General features: G+C 41.2%; 1 protein-coding gene across 2 annotated transcripts in view; it reads left to right on the top strand.

The window, feature by feature from the left end:
- Positions 1–25,906, top strand: part of LOC121576637 (N-terminal EF-hand calcium-binding protein 2) — a 160,470-nt gene that overhangs the window by 69,578 nt on the left and 64,986 nt on the right. For both annotated transcript variants that reach the window (XM_041889944.2, XM_041889943.2), the window contains exons 4-5: positions 3,453–3,478; positions 4,633–4,730. In XM_041889944.2, coding sequence (XP_041745878.1) covers positions 3,453–3,478; positions 4,633–4,730 — 124 coding nt within the window. The remainder of the gene's footprint in view (positions 1–3,452; positions 3,479–4,632; positions 4,731–25,906) is intronic.

Genomic DNA, 25,906 nt, shown 5'->3' with positions numbered 1-25,906 from the left:
CCTCACCTTCCTCATGATCATTGATGCCCCACGAGGTGAGATCTTGCATGGAGCCCCAGACCGAGGGTGATTGACTGTCATCTTGAACTTCTTCCATTTTCTAATAATTGCGCCAACAGTTGTTGCCTTCTCACCAAGCTGCTTGCCTATTGTCCTGTAGCCTATCACAGCCTTGTGCAGGTCTACAATTTTATCCCTGATGTCCTTACACAGCTCTCTGGTCTTGGCCATTGTGGAGAGGTTGGAGTCTGTTTGATTGAGTGTGTGGACAGGTGTCTTTTATACAGGTAACGAGTTCAAACAGGTGCAGTTACTACAGGTAATGAGTGGAGAACAGGAGGGCTTCTTAAAGAAAAACTAACAGGTCTGTGAGAGCTGGAATTCTTACTGGTTGGTAGGTGATCAAATACTTATGTCATGCAATAAAATGCAAATTAGTTACTTAAAAATCATACAATGTGATTTTCTGGATTTTTGTAATTTTTATCAAGGTCCTGGAGTGGCTTTTAGATTCCGTCTCTCACAGTTGAAGTGTACCTATGATAAAAATTACAGACCTCTACATGCTTTGTAAGTAGGAAAACCTGCAAAATCGGCAGTGTATCAAATACTTGTTCTCCCCACTGTATATGTATATATATATATATATATATATATATATATATATATATACTGTTTAGTAGGCCAGCCCTGCCTGTGTGTATTTTGCCACATTTCTCCCCTCTCAGTGTCAGGCTGCTACACTGTGTGCATTGTCTTTAATCACATTTCAGATTGAATTATGTAAAAGAGAGGACGCGTGCAGCTGCTGAGCTCAAGTCCCTGTTCTCCAGGTCTAGTGCCTCCCTCTCATTAAATAATGAACCAGCACAGCCAGAAGTGAAGTATGCCTTAGCAGGGAGCAGAAGGGAGGAGGGGAGGGAACAGAGAGGAGAGGAAATGAGAGGTAAAAAGGAATAGAACAGGGTTGACAGTAGTAGGGTGGAATGCAAAGCAAAAGCAAAAACAGGTGTGCAGTAATGTTTGCAAATGTATAAAAAAAAAAAAATGGAAATATCATATTTACATAAGTATTCAGACCCTTTACTCAGTACTTTGTTGAAGCACCTTTGCCAGCCATTACAGCCTTGAGTCTTCTTAAGTATGACGCTACAAGCTTGGCATACCTGTATTTGAGTTTCTCCCATTCTTCTCTGCAGATCCTTTCAAGCTCTGTCAGGTTGGATGGGGAGTGTCACTGCACAGCTATTTTCAGGTCTCTCCAGAGATGTTCGATCGGGTTCAAGTCTGGGCTCTGGCTGGACCACTCAAGGACATTCAGAGACTTGTCCCGAAGCCACTCCTGCGTTGTCTTGGCTGTGTGCTTAGGGTCGTTGTCCTGTTGGAAGGTGAACCTTTGCCCCAGTCTGAGGTCCTGAGCGCTCTGGAGCAGGTGATCATCAAGGATCTTTCTGTACTTTGCTCTGTTAATCTTTCCCTCGACCCTGATTAGTCTCCCAGTCCCTGCCGCTGAAAAATATCCCCACAGCATGATGCTATCCCCACCATGTTTCACCGTAGGGATGGTGCCAGGTTTCCTTCAGATGTGACGCTTGGCATTCAGGCCAAAGAGTTCAATCTTGGTTTCATCAGACCAGAGAATCTTGTTTCGCATGGTCTGAGATTCCTTTAGGTGCCTTTTGGCAAACTCCAAGCGGGCTGCCATGTGCCTTTTACTGAGGAGTGGCTTCTGTCTGGCCACTCTACCATAAAGGCCTGAATGGTGGAGTGCTGCAGAGCTGGTTGTTCTTCCGTCTCCACAGAGGAACTCTAGAGCTCTGTCAGAGTGACCATCGGGTTCTTGGTCACCTCCCTGACCAAGGCCCTTCTCCCTTGATTGCTCTGTTTGTCCGGGCGGCCAGCTCAAGGAAGGTCTTGATGGTTCTAAACTTTTTCTATTTAAGAATGATGGAGACCATTGTGTTCTTGGGGACCTTCAATGCTGCAAAAAATGTTTTGGTGCCCTTCCCCAGATCTGTGCCTCAACATAGACAGGTGTCAATCATGTCAGGTCAATTGAATTTAGCACAGGTGGACACCAATCTAGTTGTAGACACATCTCAAAGATGATCAATGGAAACAGGATACACCTGAGCTCAATTTCGAGTCTCATAGCAAAGTGCCTGAATACTTATGTAAATAAGGTATTTCTGTTTTTTATTTTTAATAAATGTGCAAAAATTTCTAAAAACCTGTTTTCGTTTTGTCATTATGGGGTATTTTGTGTAGATTGATATGGAAAAAAAGTAATTTAATCAATTTTAGAATAAGGCTGTAACATAACAAAATGTGGAAAAAGTCAAGGGGTCTGAATGCTTTCCAAATGCACTGTAGATCATGATCTGCTTTCTAGTTATGATCAAGACTGTTCAAATAAAGTGTGTTACATTTAGGAGGACATGTCACTAGTCTGAGACGGTGTGTGTGTGTGTGTGTGTGTTTGCTTGCAAAGTATACAATTTATCTATACTCATAAATGTCACATCCAGTTTTTCAAGATCTTTTTATATGGATTTGGTGTGACCTTTAGCTGACAGGCCTTTGTTGATGACACCTCTAGATTCAGAAGAGAAAATGAGAATGATAAAGAGAAAGATGAAACACCAGGGAAGAGAGAGAGTATGATGAAAGAATTGCGGATTAAGGGCAGTCCTCCAGTTCCTGTGTTACCTGTGGTCTCTCCTCTTATCTCCTCCCTCTCTCCCTTTTTCTCTTTCACCTTCTTTCACTGTCATTCTGGATGGCATTGTACAGTACTCCTGGCCATCCATGTCATCAATCTTGTTATTTTCAGACACTAAATGCATTCACTCATTAGAATATTGATTGAAAAATATATAGTTCCACTCAATTTCTCTTTAATCATGACTAAATGCTTTTTATGTAATAAATATTTAGATTTTATTCGAAGGTTTTCTTTCCCTTCACCGTTACTCAGCAATATAACCAGTTACTGTTGGGAGATACTTGATTGGCCTGTTTAAAACTTTAAATTACAATGTAAACTTTTGCTATTTAACGTCAATCTGATTTATCGACTGCCCAGACCACAGCAAGCAAAGATGAACTGTTTTCCTTATTCCTGCTCCTCATCAATCTGGTTCCCACACTCCGCCTTTGTAGAGACTTCTAATCAGTGATTTGTAGCAGCCAGTGAATAATAAGATACAAAATGAATAAAGATTGAGTGACCTGAAGCTGAATTCATGAGAACAGATACGCTTCTGATTTAAGTTAGGGTCTTGTCAAATTATTGTGGACCTACTGCTCCCCCCTGATGGAGTAGTATAGATATAGATGGTTATAGATCATGTTGTGTTGCATGCCAGCCTTTCCTGTGTTTCTTACCGCATTCTCCCACTGCCTCTTCCCTCTCTCCCGATGCTGCTCCTAACTAACCTGTGGTGTGTTAGTAATGTTGACACTAAGGAACTCTGTGGTAAGTATTAACAGATTCATCTGTGTGTGTATCTGTGAGCCTTACATGTGTTTGTGTGTGTCTTTGGATGTATTGTATATGTGAATGTATGACCAAATCAATCTGTGAAGTCAATATGCCATGTATAGTTTTCTGGCTTCACACTAATCCCAAACTTCCCAGTAGAATATCTGATTTTGTAGCATTCAAGTGAAGAATTTATTTATCACATAGCTAGTCGGTAGTCCCCTAAGTGTGTGCGTTCCTGTATGCATGTGTATGTGTGTGTACTAGAGTCCGACCTATATGTTCTTTTGGGTCCAATACAATTAAGATTTTTGGGGGGGACAAAACTTAACGATATACAGTGGGGAGAACAAGTATTTGATACACTGCCGATTTTGCAGGTTTTCCTACTTACAAAGCATGTAGAGGTCTGTAATTTTTATCATAGGTACACTTCAACTGTGAGAGACGGAATCTAAAACAAAAATCCAGAAAATCACATTGTATGATTTTTAAGTAATTAATTTGCATTTTATTGCATGACATAAGTATTTGATCACCTAACAACCAGTAAGAATTCCGGCTCTCACAGACCTATTAGTTTTTCTTTAAGAAGCCCTCCTGTTCTCCACTCATTACCTGTATTAACTGCACCTGTTTGAACTCGTTACCTGTATAAAAGACACCTGTCCACACACTCAATCAAACAGACTCCAACCTCTCCACAATGGCCAAGACCAGAGCGCTGTGTAAGGACATCAGGGTTAAAATTGTAGACCTGCACAAGGTTGGGATGGGCTACAGGACAATTGTTCTCCCCACTGTATCTGCCGATATACTATTTTAGAGCGGGGAAATGAAAAAGTGTCATTTTTCCACACTGAATTCTCATAAATTACCACCCAAAACAGCAATTGTCCAATAACTATGCTTCAAATGTTGATTTCATACATTGTGACAATAATGACACATCATGAGAATGGCCGCAAGTGTTCAGATAAGCATGAGAGTCCCTTTTTTCATCCTATTTATTGAATACCGGTTATTGGTGGAATTATCGTCTGATAGCGGTAAAAGGCCAATATCAGCCGATAATATCGGTGAACCGATATATCGGTCGGCTCTAGTGTGTAACCCTCTTACCTCTGTCCTCTCCCCTGTCCTTCGAGACTACTTTGTCAAACACATGGGTGACTATGAGGGTGTACTGGCCTCCCTGGAGACTCTCAACCTGTCCATCCTCAGAGCTATGGACTTCACCAAGAAGGTGAGTGTCAACCTGGTACGCTACGCTATTAGATGCGATTAGATGTATGTGTGCATGTCTGTCTGCCTGTTTGTCCTGTCTGTACTACTGTATGTGTTATTAATTTGCATGAGTGTTCAATGTGGTTTACATTGCAAGGTGGGGAGTCACCTCATCCACCACCAGAAAACATTGCTTTGGAGCTGAGCCTACTTAAGCTATTATTATTGTATTATTATATTATTATATTATATTATTATTAAGCTGAGGATGTTCTTTCTTATAGACAATTCCTAGCAATATGGGGCTGAAAGCTCCTCTTTCCACCAGTAATCTAATGTAAAGCCCATGTGCGGCAGAGAGGACTGGGAGTTACAGTAGACGTGTGTGGTACGCTAATGTGTTAGTGTGGCAGCAGCTCAGATAGGGGCTATATATAGCCTTTCGTTTCAGAGCTTCACTTCCATATTCTGTTTGTGCCTGGCTTCTCATTACCATTGTGTCTGGGTTCAACCTGATGATGCTACTCTGTAGCTCTGAGCTCCAGGGCATCCAGCGACGCAAAGCCAGCAGCTAGTTACCTCTCCTCATTATAATGAACAACTGCTGTTTTATGTATCAGCTCTCACCACCGCTTTCTTTCTCCAGGGCATCCTGTGCAGTTTACAGTCCTTGTAATTGATAGAACCAAGCTACAGGGCCAGCCAGCCCATTAGGCAGGATTAGGCAGCCGCCTAGCGCGGCAGATTGACGAGGGCGGCAATTTCCAAGCTAAACTGACCAAGTCAACACAAAACACCTCACATAATTCTGCCCAAAAAACCAATGACAATTTCTCTCACCCATTGGCATATGGGCTATTTAGGTGAGCGCTGATACCGCCCTGTGATAAGCAGTGCCCACTTTGTCAAAGGCAGGGGCGCAAAATATTTAGCTTGTCCATGCCCAGTGCGCCTCTCTATGGTGCTGTTGGAGAGACGCACCACTGCGGCGTTCCATCATTGTTTCGTCAAAAAAGAATCTAACATAGATCATGTAGCCTATAGCCTAGGGTAGAATGGGTATGTGGCGTTTTCTGTAGCCTGTCATGAGACACACTTGTTACATCATGCACGCTTCTCTGATCAATAGCCTAACCTGGCACTCAATCAAATAAAAAATGTGCTTCAATGTGAATAAGACATATATCAACAATGTATACAGTACCAGTCAAAAGTTTGGACACACCTACTCATTCAAGGGTTTTTCTTTATTTTTACTATTTTCTACATTGTAGAATAATAGTGAAGACATCAAAACTATGAAAGAACACATATGGAATCATGTAGTAACCAAAGTAGCCACCCTTTGTTTTCATGACAGCTTTGCACACTCTTGGCATTCTCTAAACCAGCTTCACCTCGAATGCTTTTCCAACCGTCTTGAAGGAGTTCCCACATATACTCAGCACTTGTTGGCTGCTTTTCCTTCACTCTGCGGTCCAACTCATCCCAAACCCTCTCAATTGGGTTGAGGTCGGGTGATTGGGGTGGCCAGGTCATCTGATGCAGCACTCCATCACTCTCCTTCTTGGTAAAATAGCCCTTACACAGCCTGGAGGTGTGTTGGGTCATTGTCCTGTTGAAAAACAAATGATAGTCCCACTAAGCGCAAACAAGACGGGATGGCGTATCGCTGCAGAATGCTGTGGTAGCCATGCTGGTTAAGTGTGCCTTGAATTCTAAAGAAATCACAGACCAGTGTCACCAGCAAATAGTAAAAATTAAGAAAAACCCTTGAATGTCCAAACTTTTGGCTGGTACTGTATATTAACAATATATATCAACAATATATCCTATATCCAATATATCCTATATCAAACAATAAATCCTAAAACTGGACAGGTCCAAGTAAAATGGAGAATATGGAATGAAAAATCAAGCTACTCACAACTGCTGTCCGGGAGTTTCACCCTGTGGGCAAATTGTCATTATAATCAGTGATTTCAAGTTTGTATTCGTAAATTTATGACAAGCTGTATAATAGCGAAAAATAAAATACTTCTGCATTTCCCGCTGTGTAAACACATGGATTCTCTTTGCAAATACAGTGCCTTAAGAAAGTATTCATACCCCTTGACTTATTCCACATTTTGTTGTTACAGCCTGAATTCAAACAAAAAAAATCTCACCCATCTACACACAGTACCCCATAATGACAAAGTGAAAACATGCTTTTGGACAACTGGATTGTACAATATTTGCACATTATTCTTTTTTTAATTATTCAAGCTGTGTCAAGTTGGTTGTTGATCATTGCTAGACAGCCATTTTGAAGTCTTGCCATAGATTTTGAAGCCAATTTAAGTCAAAACTGTAACTAGGCCACTCAGGAACATTCAATGTTGTCTTGGTAAGCAACTCCAGTGTACACTGAATATACAAAACATTAGGAACACCTGATCTTTCCATGACATAGACTGACCAGGTGAATCTAGATGAAAGCTATGATACCTTATTGATGTCACTTGTTAAATCCACTTCAATCAGTGTAAATGAAGGGGAGGAGACAGGTTAAAGAAGGATTTTTAAGCCTTGAGACAATTGAGACATGGATTGTGTATGTGTGCCATTAAGAGGGTGAATGGGAAGGGCAAAATATTTAAGTGCCTTTGAACAGGGTATGGTAGTAGGTGCCAGGCGCACCGGTTTGAGTGTGTCAAGAACTGAAACGCTGCTGGGTTTTTTACGCTCAACAGTTTCCAGTGTGTATCAAGAATGGTCCACCACCCAAAAGACATCCAGCCAACTTGACACAACTTTGGGAAGCATTGGAGACAACATGGGCCAGCTTGTAGAGTCCATGCCCCGATGAACTGAGGCTGTTCTGAGGACAAAGGGGGGTGCAACTTAATATAATGGTGTTCCTAATGTTTTGTACACTCAGTGTATATTTGGCCTTGTGTTTTAGGTTATTGTCCTGCTGAAAAGTGAATTTGTCTCCCAGTGTCTGTTGGAAAGCAGACAGAACCAGGTTTTCCTCTAGGATTTTGCCAGTACTTAGCTCTATTCCATTAATTTTTATCCTAAAAAACATCGTAGTCCTTGCCGATGATAAGCATACCCATATACAAGCATACCCATAAGATGATGCAGCTACCACCATGCTTGAAAATATGAAGAGTGGTACTCAGTGATGTGTTCTGTTGGATTTGCCCCAAACATAACACTTTGTATTCAGGACAAAAAGTTAATTGCTTTTCCACATTTTTTGCAGTATTACTTTAGTGCCTCGTTGCACACAGGATGCATGTTTTGGAATATTTGTATTCTGTACAGGCTTCCTTCTTTCACTCCGTCAATTAGGTTAGTATAGTGGAGTAACTACAATGTTGTTGATCCATCCTCAGTTCTCTCATATCACAGCCATTAAACTCACCATTGGCCTCATGGTGAAATCCCTGACCGGTTTCCTTCCTCTTCGGCAACTGAGTTAAGAAGGACGCCTGTCAAGGTGTGTGAATACTTTCTGAAGGTACTGTAGGCTCATGATAACTCCTGATAAAGTTGGGTAGTTGATGCAGAGCTTAAATAGCCAAAATGAGTAGTCACAGGAATCAGGACTAATAAACCTAATGCAACTGCCTGTTTTACAAACGGTAGGCTTACCACATGGATGGGCATTCATAAAATCCCATTGCGGGCCAACAGTGTAGGCTACACTATTCTAGTTTTGCGTGGGAGGAGGGCGGCAATTTGTTTTGTCTGCCTAGGGCGGCAGAACGGCCAGGACAGGGCCTGCCAAGCTATATATAAGTACTGCAGGTTAGAGTCCTTTTTTTCCACCACTGTCAAGTCTCTTCCTCCATCTTCCACCTCTTCCTCCTTCTCTTCCTCCACCCTTTTCTCCACCATCTATATCTTCTTATTCGCTCTTTTAGTAATTTTTCCTTCTCTCACAGCAGTTGTTCCTCTCTCTTCTCTTGCAGCATAGACTCTGCTGCTATGCTCTGATGTTTCCCTCTGTACAGAGTGTGACATTTTCCAGGGGAAAGAGAGAAAATTAAAGAATGCTGCTTTCATGCTTAAAATGTCTGCCTTATGGTGTGCAGCACAATCCTGCTGCTTGCTGACATTGTAGACTTCCTTGTTCTCTCCCTCTCCTGAGCATTGGAAAGGCTATATGGACATGCCTGGTGCCCAAATGGATGACGAATGTCGCAGAGCGAGAGTTGAGTGGAGATGAACAAATTCGGTTCAGTCAGTCGTCCTGATGAGCCCTTCCCAGCTAGCTAGTTAATGCTTGTGGCTAGAAACTTCAGCGAGAATTTGAAACTTGTCTGCCGAAGTTGGGACTTATCTGAGTAATTGTTTGTTTTTTTGTTTTACAAAAATGTAGATGTTAATGCCGTAGTTACTACAATAAATTAGCTTTAGCTGTCACCCTGGCCTGATATATACTGCGGCAAGCAGGAGCAAAGGACACTCTCCCCATTGAGCAGTAGGCTGTATCACGGTGACATCCAGATGGTTACTACCAATGTTACAAGTTATTTCTCGTATAGTCTGCTATCCTACTCTAAATAAAATCAAGTGGGATGGTACAAATTGGCCATGTTAGCTACCGCCAGCAACATGTGACAGCCTACAGCTGCCCAGTAGGAAACAACTAATGCAGAGTGGGAAGCAACTCACATCGGCAACCACCTCGATACAACACTGTTGTACTGGTAATTCGCACCGGCTTGTCGCTACGTTAGCTAATTGGTATGTCACTGTGACATCCAGATGGTGACCAATAGGCCTACTTCGCTGAAATAAACATCACTTTCTTTTACAAGTTTTAACTAGCGCCATGCTGCTGTTGTTGCCAGCATAAACTAGCTAGCTGGGAAGGGCTCATCATCAGCTCGACTGACTGAACCGAATTCATTCGTCTCCATACTCAACTCTCAGCAACACGACATACTGTACGTCATCAATTTGGGCACCAGCCGTGTCCGTATAGCCTCTCCCTCTGAGTATGCGCCCTCTAGACAGGCTTCAATGACTGACATTAACCCCTCCCTTTAAATTAAGCAGCTGTGTGCTGCTTTCTACCTTTGAACTTTGGACGCAGTATTGAGTTCCACATCACTTGAGTTTGATTGCAATCATGTCCATTTTGGCATTTCTCCTGGAGAGTGTGTCAGGTGTTCTCTCTCGCCTCGCTGGAGAATAAAGCCCAGGAGATAGATGTCTATTTGATGTTGGCTAATCGAACAACCCAGGCTCAAATCCATGTGGTGTTTGCGTGATTTCCTGACTGGTTTATAGAAGAAGCTATTGATAGTACCCTCTCTGTTTGTGAGTCCCATCACTCACAGTCTATCCTTCAAGTCTCAAGGGACATACCACTAATAATTAATTTAAATGTGATATTTCCATTCACTTCATTAAATATTAATCCTGTGACAGTCTATGTGTCAATTAGAGGGACAGTTGTAATCCCTTTTTAGGATGGAAATGAAATATGCAAACCAATTCTCAAAAGTGGTTATTAAGTAACTAATAAACAGGAGCTTGAAATGATGCATCCTGACCTTTCACACAAATCTCTGGTAATTAAGAAAGAAGCGAGTGATTAAGTCTCTGCCTTCCTCTGGTAGTGGTAGAGTAGTTTTAACACCTTGTCTCTGTCAAGCTGCAGGATTACTCACGTGGTTAAATACTATGCATGCCAGTCTCTCTTGGCTAAGAGTTTAGGAGAGACTGACTGCATCACTTCACACTTTTTATAAGAAACAATGTGTTGAAAATCCCAAATGGTTTTTTTTTTACTTAACTTTTCACTGTCCCCAAATCCAGAACAAATTCAAGAAAGCGTACAGTATTATATAGAGCCATTATTGCATGGAACTCTGTTACATCTCATATTGCTCAAGTGAACAGAAAACCTGGTTTAAAAAAACAGATAAATCACATAATACAGAACATTAATAGACAAGAACAGCTCAAGGACAAAAAAGGCACACATAGCCTACATATCAATACATACACACAAACTATCTAGGTCAAATAGGGGAGAGGCGTTGTGCTGTGATTTATCAGTTTTTTGAAAGCAGGTTCCATGCAATAATGGCTCTATATAACACTGTAAGCTTTCTTGAATTTGTTCTGGATTTGGGGACTGTGAAAATACCCCTGGTGGCATGTCTGGTGGGGTAAGTGTGTATGTAAGTTGACTATGCAAACAATTTGGGATTTTCAACACATGAATGTTTCTTATAAAAAGAAGTGATGCAGTCAGTCTCTCCTCAACTCTTAGCCAAGAGAGACTGGCATGCATAGTATTTATATCAGCCCTCTGATTTACAATGAAGAGCAAGACGTGCCGCTCTGTTTTGGGCCAGCTGCAGCAACTTAACTAGGTATTTCCTTGCAGCACTGGACCACACGACTGGACAATAATCAAGATTAGACTAAACTAGAGCCTGCAGAACTTGCTTTTTGGAGTGTGGTGTCAAAAAAGCAGAGCATCTCTTTATTATGGACAGACATCTCCCCATCTTTACAACCATGAATCTATATATTGTTTTGACCATGATAGTTTACAATCTAAGGTAACGCCAAGTAATTTAGTCTCCTCAACTTGTTCAACAGCCACACCATTCATTACCAGATTCAGCTGAGGTCTAGAACCTAGGGAATGATTTGTACCAAATACAATGCTTAGTTTTAGAGATGTTCAGGACCAGTTTATTAGTGGCCACCCATTCCAAAACAGACTGCAACTCTTTGTTAAGGGTTTCGGTGACTTCATTAGCTGTGGTTGCTGATGCGTATATGGTTGAATCATCAGCATACATGGACACACATGCTTTGTTTAATGCCAGTGGCAGGTCATTGGTAAAAATAGAAAAAAGTAGAGGGCCTAGAGAGCTGCCCTGTGGTACACCACACTTTACATGTTTGACATTAGAGAAACTTTCATTAAAGAAAACTATTTGAGTTATATTAGATAGATAGCTCTGAATCCACGATATGGCAGAGGGTGAAAAGCCATAACAACAACAGGTTATGGTCAATAATATCAAAGGCTGCACTGAAATCTAACAGTACATCTCCCACAATCTTCTTATTATCAATTTCTTTCAACCAATCATCAGTCATTTGTGTCAGTGCAGTACATGTTGAGTGCCCTTCCCTATAAGCATGTTGAAAGTCTGTTGTTAATTTGTTTACAGAGAAATAGCATTGTTTTTGGTCCAAAACTTTTTTTTACAACAGTTTGCTTAGAGCTGGCAGCAAGCTTATAGGTCTACTGTTAGAACCAGTAAAGGCCGCTTTACCATTCTTGGGTAGCGGAATTACTTTGGCTTCCCTCCAGGCCTGAGGACAAAGACTTTCCTCTAGGCTCAGATGAAAGATATGACAGATAGGAGTGGCTATAGAGTCAGCTACCATCCTCAGTAGCTTTCCATCTAAGTTGTCAATGCTAGGAGGTTTGTCATTATTGATCGATAACAATAATTATTCCACCTCTCCCACACTAACTTTACAAAATTCAAACTTGCAATGCTTTTCTTTCATTATTAGTTTTTTTATGCATGAATACGATGGCTCACTGTTCATTGTTGGCATTTCCTGCCTAAGTTTGCCCACTTTGCCAATGAAGTAATCATTAAAATAATTGGCAACATCAAATGGTTTTGGGATGAATAAGCCATCTGATTCGATGAAAGATGGAGTTGAATTTGTCTTTGTACCCATAATTTCATTTAAAATACTCCAAAGTTTTCTTCCATTGATCTTGGCTTCATAATACAGTTTCTTCTTCTTTTTGTTGAGTTTAGTCACATAATTTCTCAATTTGCAGTAAGTCAACCAGTCAGATGTGCAGCCAGACTTATTAGCCACTCCTTTTGCCCCATCTCTTTCAACCATACCGTTTTTGAATTCCTCATCAATCCATGGAGCCTTAACAGTTCTAACAGTCAGTTTCCTAACAGGTGCATGTTTATCAATAATTGGGAGAAGCAATTTCATAAATTCATCAAGTGCAGCATCTGGATGCTCCTTATTAATCACATCAGACCAACAAATATTTTTTACGTCATCCACATATGAGTCACAGCAAAATCTTTTGTATGATCTCTTATACACTATTTTAGGCCCAGCTGTTGGAACTTTGGCTTTCCTGGATATAGCCACTATATTGTGATCACTGCATCTAATGGGTACGGATACAGCTTTAGAACAAAGTTCTACAGTATTAGTAAAAATGTGATGGATACATGTGGATGATCTTGTTCCTGTAGTGTTTGTAAACACCCTGGTAGGTTGATTAATAACCTGAACCAGATTACAGGAACTGGTTACAGTAAGAAGCTTCCTCTTGAGCGAACAGCTTGATGAAAACCAGTCAATATTCAGGTCCCCAATAAAGTAGACCTCTCTGTTTACATCACATACACTATCAAGCATTTCACACATATTATTTAAATACTGACGGTTCGCACTTGGTGGCCTATAGCAACCGGGTCGGTTGCTCGGCAACAACACAGCTGCTTGCACCATGCTGCCAGTCATAAGAAGTGTATGCGAACTAGGGCTGACCCCAATTAGTCGACTGGTGGATTGTTTGGCTGATAGGCTGTTGGTCGACATTTTTTTTTTTTTGTCAAGCAATAGCATATATATATTTGGTTGTGAAACTCACCATGGTCACCTAATAGAGCAAGGTAACCGCTAACCCCACGCAAAGATATCCACACATAATGTGCTTGTAGTGGGAAAAACTAAACCTATCGAGTAGAGAGCCCAGCTGAAATAGTGAAGGATTTAAAACAAGTTGTGCATAATGAATAAAGAAGAAATACTTATTTACAACCCAAAATTAGGCTGTTTTTAAAAGAAAGTATAAAACGTTTTATAAATCACATCTTATAGCAATACCACTAAATTAGTAGCAACGTCTTTAAAGAAATGACGTAACCTAATAATAGAACTGTGCTTTATCTACCCTGGATACGGGTACCATCGATAAATAGAAATGAGCAGCTTCATGGTAATAAAATAAAACGTTAAAATTGACTCACCAGAACTAAGGCACTATCGTTACCTAATACAGTGAGGGGAAAAAAGTATTTGATCCCCTGCTGATTTTGTACGTTTGCCCACTGACAAAGAAATGATCAGTCTATAATTTTAATGGTAGGTTTATTTGAACAGTGAGAGACAGAATAACAACAACAAAATCCAGAAAAACGCATGTCAAAAATTTTATAAATTGATTTGCATTTTAATGAGGGAAATAATTATTTGACCCCCTCTCAATCAGAAAGATTTCTGGCTCCCAGGTGTCTTTTATACAGGTAACGAGCTGAGATTAGGAGCACAGTCTTAAAGGGAGTGCTCCTAATCTCAGCTTGTTACCTGTATAAAAGACACCTGTCCACAGAAGCAATCAATCAATCAGATTCCAAACTCTCCACCATGGCCAAGACCAAAGAGCTCTCCAAGGATGTCAGGGACAAGATTGTAGACCTACACAAGGCTGGAATGGGCTACAAGACCATCGCCAAGCAGCTTGGTGAGAAGGTGACAACAGTTGGTGCGATTATTCGCAAATGGAAGAAACACAAAAGACCTGTCAATCTCCCTCGGCCTGGGGCTCCATGCAAGATCTCACCTTGTGGAGTTGCAATGATCATGAGAATGGTGAGGAATCAGCCCAGAACTACACGGGAGGATCTTGTCAATGATCTCAAGGCAGCTGGGACCATAGTCACCAAGAAAACAATTGGTAACACAGTACGCCGTGAAGGACTGAAATCCTGCAGCGCCCGCAAGGTCCTCTTGCTCAAGAAAGCACATATACAGGCCCATCTAAAGTTTTCCAATGAACATCTGAATGATTCAGAGGAGAACTGGGTGAAAGTGTTGTGGTCAGATGAGACCAAAATTGAGCTCTTTGGCATCAACTCAACTCGCCGTGTTTGTAGGAGGAGGAATGCTCCCTTTGACCCCAAGAACACCATCCCCACCGTCAAACATGGAGGTGGAAACATTATGCTTTGGGGGTGTTTTTCTGCTAAGGGGACAGGACAACTTCACCGCATCAAAGGGACGATGGATGGGGCCATGTACTGTCAAATCTTGGGTGAGAACCTCCTTCCCTCAGCCAGGGCATTGAAAATGGGTTGTGGATGGTTATTCCAGCATGACAATGACCCAAAACACACGGCCAAGGCAACAAAGGAGTGGCTCAAGAAGAAACACATTAAGGTCCTGGAGTGGCCTAGCCAGTCTCCAGACCTTAATCCCATAGAAAATCTGTGGAGGGAGCTGAAGGTTCGAGTTGCCAAACGTCAGGCTCGAAACCTTAATGACTTGGAGAAGATCTGCAAAGAGGAGTGGGACAAAATCCCTCCTGAGATGTGTGCAAACCTGGTGGCCAACTACAAGAACGTCTGACCTCTGTTATTGCCAACAAGGGTTTTGCCACCAAGTACTAAGTCATGTTTTGCAGAGGGGTCAAATACTTATTTCCCTCATTAAAATGCAAATCAATTGATAACATTTTTGACATGCGTTTTTCTAGATTTTGTTGTTGTTATTCTGTCTCTCACTGTTCAAATAAACCTACCATTAAAATTATAGACTGATCATGTCTTTGTCAGTGGGCGCACGTACAAAATCAAATACTTTTTTCCCTCACTGTAATAACAATATCAACTGATACCACTGGCAACGCTATACAGTATCTACAAAAGAGAGACTGAGTCTGCAGTGGTAGACACATTCGTCCATTACCCTAATCGCCAAATAGGTGAACATGCAGCCATTTGCTTTGTCCGACCTCGGTAGAATGTTCGCCTTACGAAGGCCATCGCCTAATGGGGGTCTTGGAACTCTTTCTCGGTGGCGTTGTATGTTATACAGAGCCGGGCAGGAAAAGCCATACCATACCAAACGTCGGTCCGTCCACGGAGCAGACTCTTGACATCGTTGAAAGCGGCACTGTCACGAGCAACGCTGGGGACATAGTCTGGGAAGATAGAGATGGGTGCTCCGTTGCATAAAACTGGGCCAAATTCTCTGGCACGCTGAAGAACATCAATACAATCCTGATAGTAGTGTAGTTTAGCCACAATGACGCAAGGTTTTCCGCCAGGCTTTCTTGCTTCAGAGCCCCGATGTGAGCGGTCTACAAGGATGACTTCATCCAATTTGAGGGCTTCCTTCAATAACTTTGAGAATGATGAAGTAGAACTTGAGCCCGGGTCCTCAGCTATCCCCATGATCCTGATATTGGATCTTCGCATATAACCTTGTAAATGTATGCATTGATGCTAGCCACATCAGTTTCGAGCTTCTTAACCGTGGTTTGTAGCGTAGTCGTGTCGTCTGAGCATGTTGACAAGCCTTGTTCCATGTCGGAGACAGTTTTTTAACTGTATCCAGTTCAGTACGAACCATTGCTGTATGCTTTGCGAGTTCATTCTTGAATGCTTGTAACTCTTAATAAAATTAAAGTCCTCACTGATCGCTTCCTTGAGTTCTGACTTGAGTATAGATTAAATGTCCACTCTAAGGGCAGCAAGAATCTCGGCCTTCAAATCCTCTGTGTTCATTTTTTCGCCAAGCTGAGGAGAGGAGCCGCTGCTCCCACTTGTTGAAGAACTCGAGCTCCTCGTCTTGGGCCTAGTGTTTTCTCTTTTGTCAGTGACTCCGCTGAACTTTTGCAGGTTATGTGCCATTTACGCATTAAAACCAATATAAAAGTTGAACAAAGTAAAGCATGTCATTCAAAGGGTGTTTTTCCTAGTTCTTTTTGGGTCAATGCGCAAAGAAAGTATTAAATAAATGCAATTTCAGCAGGAGCTCGGAAAAATGTGACCTACTCCATGGCTTGCTCACTAGCGCCCACTAATGCGAACATCTTTTGATTATAGCTAGCTTAATTTCAGTCAACTGCTCCTGCTGAGGTCAGGCTCCATTCAACTTTAGCTTCTAACTTTATCCTTCTAGCCAGCTAGTTATAGCTAGCTAATAGCCAGAGCCCTTAAGCTACCTAGCTAGCTAGACATCTGACTGAAATATCAGTGACTATTTACCAGTTGTACACTCACTCTCCAAGAGTCAGGGGGCGTTTGTTTGGGGGATGTCTGTTGACACGGCAGGAGTCGAGGGATGTTAAAAGAATTCCCACTGTCAGCGGTGTCTCTCTTTAACTTGCCACTGTAGGTCTGGGCTGAGGTAGTTCGTTTCACCTCTCAGCCTATGTCGTGGGCAGAGTTTCCCGTTGGACAGAGTGGTGAATGAATGCACTGCTAACAAGGCAAATCTGGGGGAGAATGCAAACATAACAAGCATACATGAATCATTCATGATTCCACTCGTTCACAGAGGTAGGCACGATTAGAACACAGATCAAGAAGCCTTCTGAGCATTGGTCAATGCTGGGAACGCAAATAATAAGTGGGTAAATGCTAATTAACAAAATAAAAAGGTGAGTTAAAGCTATATCACAAATTTAAAAGGTGCGTAAACGGCATTTATGTGCGTTTACCCTCCACTACATCCCATTTTTACATTTACATTTACATTTTAGTCATTTAGCAGACGCTCTTAACCAGAGCGACTTACAGGAGCAATTAGGGTCAAGTGCCTTGCTCAAGGGCACATTAACGTCATTTAGCAGACGCTCTTAGCCAGAGCGACTCACAAATTGGTACGTTCACCCTATAGCCAGTGGGATAACCACTTTACAATTTGGGGGGGGGGGGTTAGAGTTGGGTCTGGCAAAACCCATTCATAAACATCAATATCCTGCCAGGCAGGATTTCATCTGCATTTGCCCCGCATTTTAGCTATCGATGTGACATTTGGTGGCGCCTAATCAGTCAGTTCTGTAAATTAATTGGAAATTAATTTGCAAGACCAATACATTTTTCTAATATTTTTCATATTAACATATTTGATCATTTTCTGTTCTCCTCTCATTTTAATTCAAGTACTTTTCAAGTACCAACTTGAGAAAATGTCTGATTTTCAAGGTATTCCAGTACTTTAATTTCAGAGTGCCAAATTCAGCACCTTGTGCGAACCCTGTCTCTAGCTCCCGCAAAAGTCATTTGTGACTTAGTTCATCAAACAGTGTGCTTAAAGCATCAGAGAAGCTCAATGCAGTCGGAAGTTTACATACACATAGGTTGGAGTCATTAAAACTTGTTTTTCAATCACTCCACAAATTTCTTGTTAACAAACTATAGTTTTGGCAAGTCGGTTAGGACATCTACTTTGTGCACGACACAAGTAATTTTTCCAACAATTGTTTACAGACAGATTATTTCACTGTATCACAATTCCAGTGGGGCAGAAGTTTACATACTGTGCCTTTAAACAGCTTGGAAAATTCCAGAAAATGATGTCATGGCTTTAGAAGCTTCTGATAGGCTAATTGACATCATTTGAGTCAACTGGAGGTGTACCTGTGGATGTATTTCAAGGCCTACCTTCAAACTCAGTGCCTCTTTGCTTGACATCATGGGAAAATCAAAAGAAATCAGCCAAGACCTCAGAAAAAGATTTTGTAGACCTCCACAAGTCTGGTTCATCCTTGGGAGCAATTTCCAAATGCCTGAAGGTACCACATTCATCTGTACAAACAATAGTACGCTATTATAAACACCATGGGACCACGCAGCTGTCATGCCGCTCAGGAAGGAGACGCATTCTGTCTCCTAGAGATGAATGTACTTTGGTGCGAAAAGTGCAAATCAATCCCAGAACAACACCAAAGGACCTTGTGAAGATGCTGGAGGAAACGGGTACAAAAGTATCTATATCCACAGCAAAACAAGTCCTATATTGACATAACCTGAAAGGCCGCTCAATAAGGAAGAAGCCACTTCTCCAAAACATTTACATTTACATTACATTTACGTCATTTAGCAGACGCTCTTATCCAGAGCGACTTACAGTTAGTGAATACCTTTTTATTTTAATTTTTTTTTCTTTTTTAAATCTTTTTTAAATCTTTTTTTTAATCTTTTTTTCTTTTTTATACTGGCCCCCCGTGGTAATCAAACCCACAACCCTGGCGTTGCAAACGCCATGCTCTATCAACTGAGCTACATCCCTGCCGGCCATTCCCTCCCCTACCCTGGACGACGCTGGGCCAATTGTGCGCCGCCCATGAGTCTCCCGGTCACGGCCGGCTACGACAGAGCCTGGATTCGAACCAGGATCTCTAGTGGCACAGTTAGCACTGCGATGCAGTGCCTTAGACCACTGCGCCACTCAGGAGCCAAAACCACCATAAAAAAGCCAGACTACGGTTTGCAACTGCACATGGGGTCAAAGTTCGTACTTTTTGGAGAAATGTCCTCTGGTCTGATGAAACAAAAATAGAACTGTTTGGACATAATGACCGTTGTTATGTTTGGAGGAAAAAGGGGGTTGCTTGCAATGTGTGGGCAGAACTGAAAAAGCGTGTGCGAGCAAGGAGGCCTACAAACCTGACTCAGTTACACCAGCTCTGTCAGGAGGAATGGGCCAAAGTTCACCCAACTTATTGTTGGAAGCTTGTGAAAGGCTACCTGAAACATTTGACCCAAGTTAAACAATTTAAAGGCAATGCTACCAAATACTAATTGAGTGTATGTAAACTTCTGACCCACTGGGAATGTGATGAAAGAAATAAAAGCTGCAATAAATCATTATCTGTACTATTATTCTGACATTTCACATTCTTAAAATAAAGTGGTGACCCTAACTGACCTAAGACAGTGAATTTTTACTAGGATTAAATGTCAGGAATTGTGAAAAACTGAGTTTAAATGTATTTGGCTAAGGTGTATGTAAACCTCCGACTTCAACTGTATATAGCCTAGTTGATTTTATTAAAACACATAGGGTGTGTCTATATATGAAAAAATACACGTTTGAAAATTTCAACCAATCGATTGAGACAAATGTATGTTGACCAATTCATTTTTTTGTTGGGGACAGCCCTAATGCGAACAAACTTAGGCTACTGTATAGAGCTAGCTATATGGTGGTATTCAAGCTGAGGTTAATCAATAAATGCCAACAGATAGTTTAATTAGCTATGTAGACAACTAGCTAATGTTACCTAGCTAACGTTAGCTCGCTTGTACAAAGTCCAGCAGCTAGCCTTTGTAGCTAGCTTACACCAGTCAGCTGAAAGCTAGCTAGTAGGGTGTTCACCCATAAAATGATTAATTCATTCCAGGTTGATACAAATATGTCCATTCAATCGAAAATTCCATCAGAAAAACAATAGTCCAAACCCCATGTCTCGACCATATATGGTTCAAAAGTTACCGACAATTTACTTTGAGAATTTAGCATGTTTAGAGTGCTTTTTTTGCCCATATCATGCTGCATGGCACAGTGTGGAAATGATCATAAAAGTGCAGGAAATGCAGAAATTGATGTAAAGTTTTAAAATTATTTTTGTTTGAAGTTGGATTGAACAGTATAAATGGAGAAAGACATAATGTTTGTGTTGCCACCATAGGGGTCATGAGATACTCAGAAAGCATATGTAGAACTTGTATTATTCAAAAACATAAAAAAACGTAAAACATTTGAAAGTTATCGTAATATGATATTTTGTCCATATCGCCCAGCCCTACTTGTGTGTAATCGGAGCACAAACAAATATGCACAAATAAACTAGCAAATGTCCTTGGCTGCAATGATAGCCAATTTACTTTAGCTAGCTAAGTAACCTTAGCCAACATAAGACTGTAACGTTTGCTAACGTGTATGGCCAGTTCATGCACTACAATATATTATACTTTCTTACACAAAACATAACTAGTTAGCTAACATTAGTTAAGTTAAGTTTAAAACCATCAAACTTTTGGACACTGCCACACTGTACACTCTCGTTGGCTGGCCTTCACTACATATTCGTCGCCAAACCCACTGGCTCCAGGTCATCTATAAATCACTTCTAGGCAAATCCCACCTTATCTTAGCTCATTGATCACCATAGCAACACCCACCCGTAGTATGCGTTCCAGCAGGTATATTTCACTGGTCATCCCCAAAGCCAACACCTCCTTTGGCCGCCATTCCATCCAGTTCTCTGCTGCAAATGACTGGAATGAACTGCAAAAATCTCTGAAGCTGGAGACACTTATCTCCCTCACTATCTTTAAGCATCAGTTGTCAGAGCACCTTACCGATCACTGCACCTGTACACAGCCCATCTGTAATTAGCCCACCCAACTACCTCATCCCCATATTGTTATTTACATTGTTATTTATTTTGCTCATTTGCACCCCAGTATCTCTATTTGCACATCTTCTGCACATCTATCACTCCAGTGTTAATACGAAATTGTAATTATTTTGCACTATGGCCTATTTATTGCCTTACCTCCATAACTTTTGCACACACTGTATATAGATTTTCTATTGTGTTATTGACTGTACGTTTTGTTTATTCCATATGTAACTCTGTGTTTTTGTTGTTTTTATCGCACTGCTTTGCTTTATCTTGGCCAGGTCACAGTTGTTAATGAGAACTTAATATAAAGGTTAAATATATATATATATATTCACGTTAATTTGCATTGCATAGACCAAGCTACAGTAACATTAAGATGAGGTAGCCAGATTTCAGACAAGACAAACACTGCAGTTAGCTACGCTACATTTCCTCAACTATGAACAACCAAGACCACAACACAAACCATAGCCGAGATAACAAATTGCTTTGTTAAGAAACAGTAAGTTAGCTTTGTTGAACCGCATATAGTAAATGGTTAAACCCCAAACTTACCAGACTGACAACATTGCTGTTTCAAACACGTATCGAATAAATTCCAACTCCGGCATAAACTCCCTCTCCTGCCATCTTGTGTGTCAAATTTACTTTTCAGTGTGTTCACAGAAAATCAGAAGTCGCCATCCACAAGTAAAACGTAGTCAGGGGGCTGCACAAGGTGCACCAGGGTAAAACAACATCAGAATCATTGCTTGCTTATGGGACTTGCTGTGTGCCAGACGTAGCATAGTAAACGTAAATCCGGGATGCTAAATTGGTATGATATGTTACGTTTGGTATGGTTACATAAGACATAAGTTTACTTAAGGCAAAAACGAGGGTGGTTGGTCACAGTGGAAGGATGGGCGTATAACGCAAATGTCTAAGCAACCCAAAGGTTGAGCTTTTGAATCTCATCATGGATAACTTTAGCCTTTTAGCTAATTACCAACTTTGCAACTACTTACTAATTTTTTGCTACTTTGCAACTAGTATGTTAGCTAACCCTTCCCCTAACTCTAACTCTAACCTTAATCCTAACCCCTAGCCTAGCTAACGTTAGCCACCTAGCTAACATTAGCGTTAACCACCTAGCTAACATTAGCCACAACAAATTGGAATTCGTAACATATCATACGTATTTGAAATTCATATCATATTGTACAAATTGAAATTCGTAACATATCATACGAATTGCAATTCGTAACATATCATGTGAAATGGACATCCACAAATTAATACCTACCATATGAAACGTAACATATCATACTAAATGGAGGGCCAATGATAATACGAAATGCTATGAGATCAGGTTGCAGCCAGCCAGCCTGCAGCAGCATGCAGTGAAAAGAAAACGAAACGCTTGTTAACAACGTGATTTTCAACAAATCAACTGTTTTAGACTATTGTAATAATAATAATAATATGCCATTTAGCAGACGCTTTTATCCAAAGCGATTTACAGTCATGTGTGCATAAATTTTTACGTGTGGGTGGTCCCGGGGATCGAACCCACTACCCTGGCGTTACAAGCGCCATGCTCTACCAGCTGAGCTACAGAGGACCATTGTATTTTAACCAATGGGGCGGCAGGTAGCTTAGTGGTTAAGAGCGTTGTGCCAGTAACCGAAAGGTTGCTGGTTCTAATCCCCGAGCCGACTAGGTGAAAAATCTGTCAATGTGCCCCTGAGCAAAGCACTTAACCCTAATTGCTCCTGTAAGTCGCTCTGGATAAGAGCGTCTGCTAAATGACTAAAAGAAAAAGAAAAAAAACATAGAAAAAAAAAAACAAGCAAGATAAATAAATGTGCAATTGCTACTGAGTGAATGAACAAAATAATTTTAGAACGAACACAAAATAGTTTGTCAATGTATTAAGAACAGGATTCATAATGGTTAAAGTTACTGCTTGTGGATCAGAACATTGCCGGTTCGCCTCTTTCATTTATAGTTTTGACAGCCCCCTCCCAACATACACATGCTTATTTTACTTTATTAGGTGGCTCTTAAAAGAGCCTTTGGGTTCGTGGAGAGGCAGGCAAGTGGCAGTGAGTGTTGTGGCGTGTAGTACTGTGTGCGTCTTGGTAGAATGGAGGAGAGACCAGCTCTCAGTCTCAAGGAAGAGGTCGTTGCCCTCATCTTTGAGATGCACGCCATCCCTACGTCAGGGTTTCCAAAACTCAGTCTTGCCCCCCCCCCCCCAGCACTAAGCATTCAAATAACCAACTCATCATCAAGGTTTGATTATTTCAATCAGCTGTGTAGTACTCAGTATAAAAAATGTATGCACTCACTAACTGTAAGTCGCTCTGGATAAGAGCGTCTGCTAAATGACTAAAATGTCAAATGTAAAATGGAGGGCAAAAAACTAAACGTGCACTCAGGGGAGGACCCAGAGTTTGGGAAACCCTGACCTATGGTACTGCCCTGGGACACAGTGACTTGTTGCAGACTGGTGGATTGTGGGCATGCGCCTGCCACAGAGAAATGCAAACACCAGCTGGTTTACAGAGAGCCGGGCCATCACTATGCGCTTGTTGATGTCCTCCTCTCACCGGAACATCCAACTCCTCCACTGTGTGATGTCAGAGTAGACCACAGTTGTTCTGGGGAACATTTGGATGACTACCTCCAAATCAACTCGCATCTGACACACCAGGGCTGTCCCCTTTGTGTGTCCCAAGTCGTTTCCACCAAGGTGGATGACTATGATATATTCACAGTCACACCTCGCCTTGGCTAGAGAGAATATTTCAGAACCCTTCCATTGAGAACAGCTCAACCATATTTTGAGCTCCTGTGGTCATCTAGCCAGCTACATTGTGTAATTGCATAGTAAATATTTGCTTCAGTCTTTGTTTCCTTGCTCTTGCCAATTTGCTTTGAGCAATGATAAGTAGGATTATGAGCTGATATCTTATCAATAAATAAAATCAATAAAACGCACAACATTGTGAGGTATCACAAGGAGAGCATGTGTTATGCTGTATTATAAACGGGGTGGTTCGACCCCTGAATGCTGATTGTCTGAAAGCCGTGGTATATCAGACCGTATACCACGCGTATGACAAAACATTACTTTTTACTGTTCTAATTACACTGGTAACCAGTTTATAATAGCAATAAGGCACCTCTGGGGTTGGTGGTATATGGCCAATATACCACGGCTAAGGGTTGTAACCAGGCACTCCGCATTGTGTCGTGTATAAGAACAGCCCTTAGCCAAATATATTATAATGTATAATAATGTTGCATAATCACCTTCCGGTGTAAAAACCATGGAAATGTAAAACAAAAAAATGTTTTAAGTGAGAATAGGTATTGATCTGAAGCCGAAAAAGAAAGGAAATTCACATAGGCACCACAATGCATATTCCACCAATGCTCTACCAATGTCATGCGTCAGTGTGTAGTGGTAGGACGGAGTCAGGCGCAGGACACAGAACTTAGTAAACAACGTACTTTACTTAACAAAAGTAACAGAGCATATCTTCCACGCAGGGAATAAAAAATACCAGCTCACAAGAAAGACAGCAAAACAACGAACAATCACGCACAACACCATGAGGAAACCAGAGGGTAAAATAGAGAAACAAATTAACATGATGGGAATCAGGTGTGTGCAATCAAGACAAAACAAGCGGAACACAGAAACATAGATCGGTGGCAGCTAGTACTCCGGTGACGACGAACGCCGAAGCCTGCCCCAGCAAGGAGGAGGGGCAGCCTCGGCTGAATTCGTGACAACCAAGGTTTTCCAGCACACGGCTTTGACCTACTACAGTAGCTATGTTGGTATTGTACTTCCAACAATGTGTCAGCAGGTTTCTTAGGATTCAAACCTTCTCAAACAGCCTAATTCATACTCTTCAGAGAGGGAATGGACTTGGGAAACCCTGCCCTATATATAATTTGTCTGTATGTATTTTTAGATATAGGCCTATTGTAAATGTTTATTAGTGTTGTGTCGCCATCTTTATTGCAAAAAGAAATACAAGAACAAACATAACTTGACACATTATTTTGACAGAGGTAATGAACTGCACATTGATCAGCACAGCAATTGATAAAACAGGACCATGTTTGAAACACAAGTGGTTCTGAGCTTATGTCAATATTACACAGGTAAACTAACAGTTACAGAAATCAGGAATGCAGACAGGCTCTATCTATCTGAGCTACTGTATCCAACACACCACCACCTGTTGTCATGTTGGGCACCTGCTGACCAAAAAAGGATGTTATTATGATATTTTTTTTCTAATGACATGTTTGCTAATATAAAGGTTTAAGGAAATACAGGCATGTACCACATTACTACAAGACACAACAGCTCAATCAAGCATGATGGTCTTGCAAGTATAAAAGCAAAGCTTGCTTTCACAAAAAGCATGAAAAGGTAGCGTAATGGGATAATGTCTTACTGTGGTGTGTGAAGAATCCAATACTTCACCTTGCATGCGGTACAAATCACATTATTGTGGAAGCACCTCCTCTAAAAATATGAATTAGGCTGTTTGAGAAGGTTTGAATCCTAAGCAACCTGCCTACACGTAGTTTGAAGTACAATGCCAACATAGCTACTGTAGTAGGTCAAAGCTGTGTGCTGGACAACCTTGGTTGAGTATGGGTGGAATATGCATTGTGGTGCTCATGTGAGTTTCCTTTCTTTTTCGGCTTCAAACCAATGCCTATTCTCACTTAAAACGTTGTATGTTGTTTTTAATCGTATAGATACATTTTACATTTTAGTCATTTAGCAGACGCTCTTATCCAGAGCGACTTACAGTTAGTGAGTGCATACATTATTTTTTATTTTATTTTTCATACTGGCCCCCCATGGGAATCGAACCCACAACCCTGGCGTTGCAAACGCCATGCTCTCCCTGCTGGCCATTCCCTCCCCTACCCTGGACGATGCTGGGCCA

The sequence above is a fragment of the Coregonus clupeaformis genome, chromosome 11 (assembly GCF_020615455.1).
Source record: "Coregonus clupeaformis isolate EN_2021a chromosome 11, ASM2061545v1, whole genome shotgun sequence".
NCBI classification, from domain to species: Eukaryota; Metazoa; Chordata; class Actinopteri; order Salmoniformes; family Salmonidae; genus Coregonus; species Coregonus clupeaformis.
The sequence above is the reverse complement of the archived record's forward strand: the minus strand, read 5'-3'. Positions and strand labels throughout refer to the sequence as shown.